This window comes from Carcharhinus amblyrhynchos, chromosome 2 (genome assembly GCF_965287045.1).
Source record: "Carcharhinus amblyrhynchos chromosome 2, sCarAmb.v2.hapA, whole genome shotgun sequence".
NCBI classification, from domain to species: domain Eukaryota; kingdom Metazoa; phylum Chordata; class Chondrichthyes; order Carcharhiniformes; family Carcharhinidae; genus Carcharhinus; species Carcharhinus amblyrhynchos.
In genome coordinates this window covers 147147214-147160519 of record NC_137325.1, presented here as the reverse complement: position 1 = coordinate 147160519, position 13306 = coordinate 147147214, and the positions used below count along the sequence as shown (strand labels likewise).

General features: G+C 46.2%; 1 protein-coding gene across 1 annotated transcript in view; it reads left to right on the top strand.

Annotated features, from left to right (window-relative positions):
* The window catches only part of bop1 (BOP1 ribosomal biogenesis factor), a 161214-nt gene that overhangs the window by 28471 nt on the left and 119437 nt on the right, over positions 1–13306 (top strand). The window contains exon 3 of the mRNA XM_080214009.1: positions 2850–2984. Coding sequence (XP_080070135.1) covers positions 2850–2984 — 135 coding nt within the window. The remainder of the gene's footprint in view (positions 1–2849; positions 2985–13306) is intronic.

The window sequence follows — 13306 nt, the reverse complement described above, 5'->3', positions numbered from 1 at the left end:
CACCTCCAATAGCCATGGTATTTATGCTGTAAGTATGTCTTCACTTAACTATTCAAAAGCCAGATATAATTGTAGGCTGTAGCAGTAGGAAACTGGTGGCCTGGTGATCAGCATTAATTATTTCTATCACTTGGCTGGGTTGAACCTTTTGATAGTTGGTCCTGAATGATCATTCTGTTTGCTGGATTGCCTTCCTTTAATCTGTGAAGTTTTCATTAATTTGCTCAGCAGAGTTAACAAATGCTTAGCCAACCAAAACTTTCTACAGCCTGGAGCAAATCGAAGTTGTGTCTTATGACCCAAGGTGTTTTATAGCTAAGACCCTAGGTTTTTACATCAGAATTTGGCACGGATGAGCACAAAGTGTTTCACTCCAGATATGATTTGAAGTGGCCCATTAGGAAAACAACACTGACATTGCACGTGGAACTTCAGTACGAAAATGACATCGCCACCTCCGCACTCAGAAGCAAATCTCCAAGCCATGCTTGACATCTCCACGAAAGCATACCAAAGAATCGGTCTCAGCCTTAACCTCAAGTCCTTTACCAACCCCCCAGGGCAAGGTCCATGTCTCCATCCCATCTCCCCCCGCATCAAGATCAAGAGAACCTTCCCGACTGTGGAATATTTCCCCTATCTGAGGAGCCATCTCTCGTTGAAGGCTGACGTTGATACAGCGATCCAACCTCCTATCCGATTCCTGAGCACTGTCTTTGGACATCTAAGGATGGGAGTCTTCAACTGTAACATTTGTACTGCCGCCAAGATTCTCATGTACACAAGGAAGCTGCACGGCTCAGAAACTTGGACGCTGTACAGACGCCATCTCAAGGCCCTGAAGCGGTACCATCAATGCTGTCTGAGACAGATTCTCACATCAGCTGGGAGGACAGACTTACTAAAATCAGCACCCTTGAAGGACTCGAGCACCAGTGGAGAGACCACAGTTTTCCAAAACCAGCTCCACCAGGCTGCGCATCTGCTTCGGATGTCAGAGTCCCAACTGTCAAAGCAAATCTTCTTCGCCCAGCTGAAGAAGACTCTAGAACAAGCAGAGAATAAAGGAAGCACTTCAAAGGCACCCTGAAGGCTTATCTCAAGAAATGCAACATAGACATCAACACCTGGGTGACCCTTGCTCTGAAGAGAAAGCCCGAAAAAGGAATATCGGTGATGTTGAGTCAAAAGACCGAATCTCTTGCAAACACCTGTCAAAGGTGTGGCTCTGGGATCGAGCTCATCAGCCACACAAGGACCCACAGAACCCATGACCAATAATGCGGAGTTTTTTAGGTGCACAATGACACTGGTTAGTGAATGATCAGTGAAGAAGACGTATACACAAATGAAATATTCACATTGGTTTGTTGGAAGATGCGTGGGAGAATTGTTTTGGGATGAAAGACAGCTGAGTGGTTTGTAACATCCTGTTTGTCTTGTATGTCACTAACTCCTCTAGCCAGCCCCTTCCCACCCTCCAAGCCTTGATAATGCTAAGCAGTTGATGTGGTCCCAGATGTGGTGAATTTTCTCCCTGGATCTAGTCAAACGAACAGTTGTTTAGTCCTATCTGATCTGATGCCATCTCTCTGGCCCTATGCTCCTACAGTGAAACACCTAGATAACTAAGACATCTATATGAGGCTCCTATTTATCAGCCTTTAACACCATTATCCCAACAAAATTCATCTCCAAACTCTGTGGCCTAAGGCTCGGCTCCTCCCTCTGTGACTGGATCTTAGATTTTGTAATCTACAGACTGCAATCAGTGAGGATCGGCAATGGCACCTCCTCCATGATTACCATCAACACCAGCACCTCACAAGGCTCTGTCCTCAGCCCCTTAACATACTCCTTATACACCTATGACTGTGACCAAATTCCATCCCAGTTCCATTTTCAAGTTTGCTATTGGCACCACTGTAGTGGATCAGATCTTGAACAATGACGAGACAGAGTACATGAATGAGAGAATCTGGTGAAATAGTGCGGCGACAATAATCTCTCCCTCAATGTCAACAAAACAAAGGAGATTGTCACCAACTTCAGACAGCATCATGGAGGGATGAAATAGAAATGATCGAGAACTTCACATTTCTAGGTGTCCAGATCCTGGTCCCTCCACGCCCATGCTATAGTTAAGGAAGCTCACCAATGCCACTACTTTCTCAGGAGGCTAAGGAAATTTGGCATGTAAGCTACAACTCTCGCCACGTTCTACAGATGCACCATAGAAAGGATTCTTTTCGGATGTATCATCGCAGCTTGGTATGGCTCCTGCTCTGTCCAAGACCGCAAGGAACTATGAAGGGTTGTAAACATAGTCCAGTCCATCGTGTGAATCAGCCTTCCATTTGTTGGCTCTGTCTACACTTCCCGCTGCCTCAGAAAAGCACCCAGCATAATCAAGGACCCCCACGCACCCTGGACGTTCTCTCTTCCACCTTCTTTGTACCAACCGACTCAACAGCTTCACCCCTGCTGCCATCAGACTTTTAAATGGACTTTCTCTATGCCCTAGCTATGACTGTAACACTACATTCTGCATGCTCTCCTTTCCTTCCCCTAGTACTTTATGAACGGTACGCTTTGTCTATATAGCGCACAAGAAACCTTTTCACTGTATACTGATACGTGTGATAATAAATCAAAGCCAATCCAGCCACTAACTGGAATTTAAGTTAAGCTGTCTCCAAAGCATGTCCACAGGGTGCAAACTGACAGTGACTGATCAGCATGTTGGATGGTTGTGTTAAACAATCTACTGTTTGTCCTGTTCACCCACGTGCTCACAGTAATCACAGCCTCTGTTTTGTTTCAAATATTTTTGTGGCTCTTTTTCCCAGATGAGAGAAGTTGCCAGGAAGAAGGAAGGTGAAAGCAATGGAAAGTTGGCGGGGTCTGACTGCAGTGTGCGCCCAGAGCAGACAGGGCTGACTCCTCCAGGAGATGAATATGAAGAGGACACTTCGGACGAGGAGGTAAGGAGAAACTGCTTTTCTTGCCTGCACTTTTAACCATTTTGGGTTGCTAATACTTGGGTCAAGTTGCAGATTTTGGTTCTGGGCCAGTCCCATTAAAAGCTCGCTCGTATTTGACGCAAACCCTTGGAGTCTTTTGCTATAGCAGAAGGTTCCCATTGTTCAAATCCACACTGGCGAATCTTCACCCAGCTCTCGCCGTTTTTCATTCTGATTCCTGTAGTTTACAGTTGGTTCCCTGGCACCTTGCTTAAATGGTGAGCCTTAGGCCATGTGTGTTTTATGGTGGTAGCTGTGGTTTCAGTGGTAGCATGTTTGTCTCTTCGTCAGAAACTTGGGGTTTATTAATCCAGACTGAGAGATTTTCAATAGGTTGTGAAATCAAGATACTATTCTCTTGGTATCTTGGCAAATACTTATCCCTCAACCAACATCGATCACCAAAAGATGATCTGGTCATTGCTGTTCGAGGGACCTGGCTGTGTGTGAATTAGCTACCATGTTTCCTACATTATAGCAGTGACTACATTTCAAAAATATTGTATTGACTTTGAAGTGCTTCTGGGATGTCCTGACGCTATGACTGTGCAGTTATTGTCATCCCAGTCAAACACAAACAGCATCAGGTATATGGTGTACACGGTAATGGCCACAATGGAGGCCATTTGGTGAGGGAACTTGGCCGAATTCGGTTCGGGGAATAATGCCGTGGGATTGTTTACATCTGCCGGAACAGGTTTAGCGCCTCATTGGAAAGGCAGTACCTCTGACAGTGCAGTATTCCCTCAGTCGTGGCTCAGGTTACATACAGGACTTGAACCCCTGTCACCAGCTGAGTGAAGCTGTTGCTGGCATCCTCTGTGCTACAGTCTTTGGGACAGTGGGTTCCTGTCATTGCTGCTCATCACACAGTACATCACCTTGTATTTTATTCAAGTGAAGAAGGAAAGAGTGTCATGTTGCCTCTGTTTGTTGCTGACCAATTTACTCCTTATATCGTGGAGCAGTTGATTTTCTTTTCTGCTGTTGTGAAGTTCCATGGATCTTGTACTTTTGAGGAATGTTTTGGGAGCTGCAATTCCTGTGGGTGGGAGAGACGTACTCAATAACAATTCACGTGCATGTTCCCACCCAGACTCATTCTGTAATTGAGGGTAACAACTCCAGTAAGCTGTTTTCCTCGTCCCCTCCTCAGAAACTAGGAACATTTGAGGTCTGCCTCTTCACTCAACACTGGGAATAAACCTGGGACCGTCCTGTGTTTAGCAGCGTAGGTTCTACATAAGAACATAAGAACATAAGAAATAGGAGCAGGAGTAGGCCATCTGGCCCTTCGAGCCTGCCCCCGCCATTCAATAAGATCATGGCTGATCTGTCGTGGCTCAGTTCCACATTCCCGCCCTCTCCCCATAACCCTTAATCCCCTCTCTTATCAAAAACCCATCAACCTGCGTCTTAAAAATATTTCGCGAGGTAGCCTCCACAGAGGAGGTTTACTAGGCTGATGCCGGAGTTGAGGGGGTTGAGCTATGAGGAGAGGCTGAATAAACTAGGCTTGTACTCGTTAGAGTTTAGAAGAATGAGGGGAGATCTCATTGAGACGTATAAGATGATGAATGGGATGGATAGGATAGAGGTGGAGAGACACTTCCTGCTCAGAAAGGACAGTAGGACTAGGGGGCACAGCCTCAAGATAAAGGGGGTGCGGTTTAGAACAGAGTTGAGGAAGAACTTCTTCACTCAAAGGGTGGTGAATCTCTGGAATTCTCTGCCCTGGGCATATTGAACAGCCACCTGTCTTCCATTGGCAGCACAGCTCTCATTGGGTGTTGACCCTCATTGCTTCAAGTCTCCTCAGGTTCTGGACAGAGCTCCTACTTTGCTGTTGTGACAGTTCCTAATAGTCACCTCTCTCACCCGCTGTGCATCTTCATCCCGAAGTGGTGACGTTTTTGTTCCTGACATCTGGTTTTGTTGTCGATGTTCCGGGGAGGATTTCTATACTTTCCTGTGTTGGGTATTCTTCCTGTGGGAATTGGTGTCAGCAGTTAACACGGCTGGATTAGGTGTTCTTTCTGTATGGAATCTCCTTGGGACTAGTGTTGCCGGTCTGTCCCCTGCTGGTGTGGAGGATGTTTGCAGAATATGGATCTGTTTAGTCTGGTTTCTGGTGTTAAATTCCAATTCTCTCCTCCCACCTTCAGTGTGTTCCCTGTTATGGTTTGAACAGACGGTATGATTTCTGCTGGGGAGCTAACTACAGCTGTCAAAAGATCTACAGTTTTAAAAACTCCAGTGTGTTATTCTTGTAAAGGTTTGCTCCCACCAGGGAGCTTGGCTTGTCACATTAGATAAATGCTGTCATCGTCAAGGCAGTCTTAGAAATTGCTCTGTCCCTCATGTTTGCTGTGACACTATAGATTATACCTGTAAATCTGATCATACAGTTGCAGCTAAACTGAATGAGATGTTTCATCTGTAATCCTGAGGGTCCGTAGAACCTTTGAAGTTTTATAGCATAGGATTGTGTGTGCGGGAGGTGGTGGGAGGAGGGGGGGTTGTCTGTGGAGGTGGAGAAGAGTATATTTGACTCATTATGTCTGTTGTGCCTCTTTTTGTTAGAATGATTCAAAGTGAATCCTGCAGTCCCCCCACTTTTTCCCCCTCGCCTTCCTTTCCTTAATATACTTGTCCTATTTCAAATGATGTAAATTATCTTCGTGTCAGTCATAGAATCACAGAACCCCTACAATGTAGAAGGAGGCCATTTGGCCCATTGAGACTGCACCAACCACAGTCCCACCTAGTCCCTTTCCCCATAACCCAATGCATTTACCATAGCTCATCCCCCTCACACTATGGGGCAATTTAGCATATTCAATCCGCCTAACTGACAACAATCTCACCCAGGCCCTATCCCTGAAACCCCACATATGTACCCTGCAAATTTCTTCAACATACACATCCTGGGACAGTAAGGGTCAATTTACCATGGCCAATCAACCTAACTCGCACATCTTTGGACTGTGGGAGGAAACTGGAGCACCTGGAGAAAATCCATGCAGATACTGGGAGAATGTGTAAACTCCACACAGACAGTGACCCAAGCCGGGAACTGTTATTGAGTCATTCTGTCCCTGTGGCTCAGTTTAAAGCTGTACTTTGTGAGGTCTCAAGGGCCTTTTGTCCATATCCAGCCCACGAGGAGCTGTGTTTCGAATTATCACTTGTGCTTTCTAACCCCTCCTAGAGCCCCACGTTTAGCAATTGGTCAATAAGAATTGTGAGTGGGAGTTGGACTGAGTTTCCTTGGCAAGATTTTTGGGCTACACATAGGCCGCAGACTATAATTTATGCACACATTTCCGAGCTCTGCCTGCTAATATCGGAAGAATTTGGCCATGGTCTAATGAACTGGCACGAGGGAGCTGGCCATTCAGTTCCTATGTACATGTTTAGATGGTGTGAGTACAGCTGGACTGCTGTTCTCCATGCCACTTGCTTGACTACAAATTACAGATGCTTTCAGCAACAAAGTGTGTTTTTTTTTGATAGTTGCATGGACTCCATTAATGATATTCCAGATTCATTTATGAGCAGAATGTAAATTTGCTAGCTGCCATAGCGGGATTTGAACCCAGTTACCTTTTGTATAACACCTTTAACACAGTCAGATGTTCCACAGCACTTGATGGCAATGATTATCACGCAAAAATGTGACTGTAGGAAATGCGTTATAAATGGAACAGTCAGTTAATGTTGGCGGCATTTTAAAGGAATTGCATTTATCCTTGCCCTCAATCACTTCAGGAGCATCAAGAGCCAACCACTGAATAAAATTGGAGTCAGAAGAAGCCCGTAGTGAATAAGGTGGCACATTGACATTCAATGACATTACCATTGCTGAATTGCTACAAGAATAGGTCAGAGGCTAGGAATCCTGTGGCGAGTAACTCCCTTCCTGACTCCCAAAGTCTGTCCTCTGTCTACAAAGCACAAGTATAATGGAATGCTCCGTGCTTGCCTGGATGAGTGCAGCTCCAACAACACTTGAAGCTCAACACCAGCCACAGCAAAGCAGCCCCACTTGATTGTGACCTCCTCCACAAACGTTTTCTCCATCCACCACCAATGGGCAATGGCAGCCGTGAGTGCCATTTACAAGAACTCTCCAAAGTTTCTTCAACACCTTCCAAACCTATAACCACTATCATCTAGACAAGGGCAGCAGATGCCCAGGATCAACAACACCTGGAGTTTCCCCTCCGAGTCACTCACCACCCTGACTGGGAAATATATTGCTGTTCCTTCACTGTCACTGGGTCAAAATCTTAGAGCGACCTCCCTAACAGCACTGTGGGTGTACCTGCACCTCAAAGACTGCAGTGGTTCAAGAAGGCACTCACCAGCACCTTCTTGAGGGCAGTTAAGTGCTGGACTAGCCAGCAATATCCATACCCTGTAAAAATGTTCACTTTCCTATAGGACATTATTTAATCAATCGGGTTTCTTCAATAATCCAGTTTTCATGGTGCATTTATTGGTAGCTCACAATTATGATGTTTTATTAGGTTCAGTTTGATCACGTCTAGTCGGGATTTAAACTTGCTGCCATCTGATTAGTGCAACTAAGGGGAGTGGAGGAGAAGGAGGAAAGAGGGGATAAGCCCACATTGACACCTTGTTTGACAATAGCTTCTCTTGGAATCTGAGTTGTGGTCGTTCTCCTTTCATGTGGAAGAGTTGTAGATGATTTGGGAGAGAGGGAATATGTAAAAGTGTTAGTGAGAGGTTAATGAGGCCCAAGTCGAGCATTATTCAAACATCCACTACCTGCCTTCGTTCAGTATCCTCAGTCACTTTTTTTTTTGGCCAAATACTGCAGCAGTAACCTTTTCAACTTGTTTACTACAGTTCTTCCCTGCTAACTTATTCCATTGGAGTAGAAAAGTTCCACATTATTTCCATTCTTGCTCTTAATTTCCTAATTGTTAAACATGTCCCTTGGGCTTTGAACCCTGCTGCACAGTTTTGAGGAGGAAACTTAGCTCTGACCACAGCTGCTGATTGTGTTGACAGGGCCACACTCTGCTCTTTGGTTAATCCAAGGACCTTCACTATTCCATTTACCAGTGGGTTGTTTGATTTGATAGTGAGGGTCAGTGGCTTTGGGAAGTGGGTGAGAGAGAAGCTGCTTGGGAAGAGGTATATCAAATCAAACATTTCGTTCTTAGAGTACAAGAGATGAAATTACCCCAGTCAGCATGCTTTGAGGAGGGAGGGAGTGACGCAGTTGACTTAGTGGGGTGGCACAGTGGTTAGCACTGCTGCCTTACAGCACTAGGGACCTGGGTTTAATTCCTAGCTTGGGTCACTGTGTGGAGTTTGCATGTTCTACCTGCGTCTGTGTGGGTTTCCTCCATGTCCTCCAGTTTCCTCCCACAATCTGAAAGATGTGCTGGTTAGGTGGGCAATGGCCATGCTAAATTCTTCCTTAGTGTACCTGAACAGGTGCCAGTGTGGCGATGAGGGGATTTTCAAACTAACTTAATTGCAGTATTATTGCCGCAAGTAAGCCTACTTGCGACAATAATAAATAAAATTTAAACTTTTAAAACACTTTATGAGAAAGAATACTTAACAAATGAACACAGTAAAGCAGAGAGGATGACCTTAAACATTCTTTTTCTTTTAGCAGAAGTTGTGATTACAAGGGACGTTTTCTCCTTTAAACTCACCTAACTTCATTCGAGCACTTGGTGATGTTCCAGAGTTTGTTCTGTTTTTACATGGAAAGATTATGGCAGGATGTAACTCTCTGTTCTGTGCTTTGACAACCCTTTTTAGTCAGAAAACCTTTCAGGAGAGCAGTGAAAATAGCTCCTTCCAGCTGGCCCTGTCATCCTGGAGACCTGTGCACAGGATCTTGTCCATCCTGCTTTGTTGTCAAGCTGCTACCCCTTTAGGAGCCAATAGACTGTCAGTGTTCCTTTCTGAGGGCTCTGACTGTATCATGTTTGCTATTCTAGATGGCCATCTGGTCTTTTCATAGAAATCATCGAAACCCTACAGTACAGAAAGAGGCCGTCCGACCCATCGAGTCTGTACCGACCACAATCCCACCCAGGCCCCATATCCCTACACGTTTACCCACTAATCCCTCCAACCTCCGCATCTCAAGACACTAAGAGGCAATTTTAGCATGGCCAATCAACCAAACTCGCACATCTTTGGACTGTGGGAGGAAACCGGAGCACCCGGAGGAAACCCACACAGACACAAGGAGAATGTGCAAACTCCACACAGTGACCTAAGCCAGGAATTGAACCAAGGTCCCTGGCGCTAATGAAGCAGCAGTGTTAACCACTGTGCTACCGTGCTGCCCCACGGGTTGCAGCTATATTTGTTGTTTGCTTGGGTTGCTCCAACAGCTCCCTGGATTCCCCTCACGATATTAAGCACCGCTTCTGCCTCGTGGGGCCCTTGAGGTGATGAGTGGTCCCAGGTACAGAATCTTGGCTGAACCCATGTTTTGGGGAAGATGAGTTGAATAAGAGGAAGTCGTTGGCTTGTTCAGAAAGATAGCACGTTGAATGATGGGCAGAATGGCCAGTTTCACTTCCAAATTCTTCCTGTGGCCTTTGAGGGAGGGAATTTTCATTTGTTAAGCTGAATTAACGTGTTTTTCCCAAAATGAAGGAGATGAGAAAGAAAGACTTGCATTTATATAGTATCATGGGACATCCCAAAATGCTTCACAGCCAGTCAAGCACTTTGAAAATATAGTCATGTTGTAATCCAAACTCCCACTAACAGCAAGCTGACTGATGTATGAGGGTTCAAGGAGAGTTGGTTAGGATTTTATTCACTGGAATTTCGAAGAATAAGAGGGATCTCATAGAAACCTATAAAATTCTAACAGGACAAGACAGAGTAGGTGCAAGAAGGATGTTTCCGATGGTGAGGGTGCCCAGAACTAGGGGTCATGGCCTAACAATGCAGGGTGAACCTTCCGGGACTGAGATGAGGAGAAATTTCTTCACCCAGTGAGTGGTGAATCTGTGGAATTTGCTACCACAAAGTAGTTGCATCCGAAAGGTATGTTTTCAAGAAACAGTTAGACGTAGCACTTGAGGCAAAAGGAATCGAAGGATTTGGGGGGTGGGGGGTGTCGAATGTGTCAACCAAACTCTTGCACTCAGCTGTGCGGAGTGGGATGTTGTGAATCTGAGGCACTGTTTATACAGGAGGAGAGAATGGAATGACTCCATTTGCAAATGGACACACTGTCTTATTGAATGCCCATAGCTGGCATGGTGTCTGCCCCTCTTAGTTGGGTTTTCAGTCCAGCTGTTGAGAGAAATGTGCAAGTGGAGGAATGTCGCTGAGTGACTGGATTTCGATGAATTGCCTAGATTTGAAACCTGCACCCATTCCATCCACCTTTATTCCCCCTGCCGCCCGCACTCCTTCCCCAATATTCCCGGGAATTCTGCGAGCTGCAGTGAGGCCGGTGTCTCTTTAAAGGTACAGACGGAAGGAAGGCTTCTCTGCCGAATGAATATTCCATCTGTGTGAAGTGAGTGAGTGACGAGGCATTGTGGAATAGAGTGCTGGCAGCCATCCCTGTTCCACTTCCTGGCAATGGCAATCCCTGCTGCCGGTAGCCTGCAGTCTGAGAGCTGCTGGAAGTTCAATCGCACAGTAGCTGCAGGGCTCTCCTGGAATAGCCATCAGGCTTTAGAAACTTTCACTGAAAGCAGCTGCCTGCTTTGTTTAGGCTGGAGCAGTGATGGTGCTGATGGTTGGGGGGGGTGGTGTTGGTGGCCTGAAGGGGGATGTATCAGACCTGGGCTAGCTACTTACCTTTGTCAAGAGCCACACAGTGAGGGGGGGGGGGGGGGTGTAATTTGCCTGAAGACCACTATCACTGGCCATACACCAATTCCGTCAATAAAGAAATAAAGATATGTTTGTATAGCACAATTCACAACCATTGGGTGTCTCCAGGATTCAAAGCATTTCAGTGTGTCTGGGATGTGGTGAGTTGCACTTCTAGAGAGCCAGTACAGACATGAAGGCCCAATGGCCTCCTCTGTGCTTCTGGCCCTCGTATGAGTCTATGGAAGGCCTTTACAGCCTTGGAAATGGAGCCAACTTGGGCACAGCAAGATCCCACAAAACAACAGTGAAATAATGACCCAATAATCTGTTGGTGATGTTAAGTGAGTATATATTGTCTGGGACACCAGGAAGAATGCCCTCCCTGCTCTTTGAGAGAGTGCCGGTTGGATCTTCTGCATGCACTTGGGGCTTCGACTTAACCTCTCATCAGAAAGGTGGCACCTCCAACAGCTCCCGGCAATGGTATTTTGTGCCCAAGTCCTGGGAAATGGTGAGTTCGTGGACAGTGTGTCATGTGCTATTGGATCTGCTCCATTTAACTCACCCTTGCTATAAGGCTGCATCATTGATTTGGAATTGTGTCCCAGTGTGTGCCAGATCCACTTTCTGCCAGCCTCAGAAATCTGATAGCAGCTGCTGCCTGCATCGTGAACACTGGATGGAGCTGCGGTATCACCAGCGATGGAGCTCCCTCCAGTCGCAGAGCCAGGGCATTGCAGCATCTCCAGATGGCTCCAATATCAATGCAGCTTGTGGAAAGGTAGCCCATACCCTCGCCTTCATGTCCTCTGTGACTGAAGCACATCATTCTGGTCATAGCTCAATGAGAATGAGACACTCTGGTACCTGACCTTGTTGTTTTATCCTGCTGCTCGACTGAAGCTTCCCACTCTGGACTAACATTGTTAGAAGCATAGTAAAAAGGAGCAGGTCGTTTGGTTCTTTGAATCTACTCTGCCATTTATTATAATCCATAGTGAGAAGCCTCACGACAGCAGTTTAAAATCCAGCAGGTTTATTAAGTAACAGGAGCTTTCGGAGCACTGTCCCTTCATCAGGTGAGTGTAGGATTTGTTTCACAAACGGGGCATATATGGACACAGACTCAATTACAAGATAATGGACAGAATGTGAGTCTTAACAGGTAATCAAGTCTTTACAGGCACAGACAATGTGAGTGAATAGAGTTTTACTCTCACCTGTGAATTACTCATCACTCACCTGATGAAGGGGCAGTGCTCTGAAAGCTTGTGCTACCAAATAAACCTGTTGGACTTGAGACTTCTTACCGTGCTTACCCCAATCCAACGCTGGCATCTCCACATCATTATAATCATGGCTGATCCTCTATCTCTCACTCTCCCCATGCCACTTGTAGGATTCTATGAGAGTTTAACAATCTTTTCTGTTTCCTTCTTAACTACGTTCAGTTTTCTGTGGTAAAGAATTTCATAGATTCATCACCCTCTGAGTGCAGTAGTTTCTCCTAAATGGCCTACCCCCATCCTGAGACTGGGACTGTATGTTTTAGGTACCCCAGCCAGGGGACACAACATCCCTTCATCCAAGCTGTCCAGTCCTGTCAGAATTCAGCACGGAGGCACAATGGTTAGCACTGCTGCCTCAGCACCAGGGACCTGGGTTCAAATTCCGGCTTGGGTCATTGTCTTTGTGGAGTCTGAACGTTCTCCCCATGTCTGCGTGGGTTTCCTCCCACAGTCCAAAAATGTGCAAGTTAGGTTGATTGGCTATGCTAAATTGACAGTGTCGGGGGATTAGTGGGGTTAACTGTGTGAGGTTGCGGGGACAGGGCCGAGGTAGGGTTGTTGTCAGTGCAGACGTGATGGGTCGAATGGCTCCTCCGGCACTGTCGGGATTCTATGAATGTGTGCGCCATTGAACCAAGTGGCTTGCCACACCATTTCAGGGAGCAGTTCAGAGTCACAAGTCTGGAGTCACACATAGGTAAAGTTTCACGTTCACCAAAGCTGAGACCAGTTTTTAATTCAATTTTGACCAGCTGTCAGGATGGGATTTGAACCCACATCCCAATGACATGATCCAGAGCCTGTGGATTACTAGCCCAGCAACAATGCCACTGCACCACCATCTCCCTATGTGAACCAGCATTGGAGGGGTCACATAACTCAGGAACCTCACTCAGAGGAGTGTGAGGATTCAAACCACTGTCGGCAGAGCTCAGAGACTGCCTCGCTGCCTGTCCCACACTGGCTCCCAGCCCACATTCATATGGCAAATCATTGCTGAGGAGCGGTTTCTGAATAAAAAGGCTCAGGTTTATCCGATCTCAATCAGGACAGATGCAGGAGGTGCTCAGAATCCTGGTCATGACCTCTAACCAGTGACTGTGGCTGAAAGAAATTAGCTGTAGTTAATACCAGCCCTGGGCTCCTTAC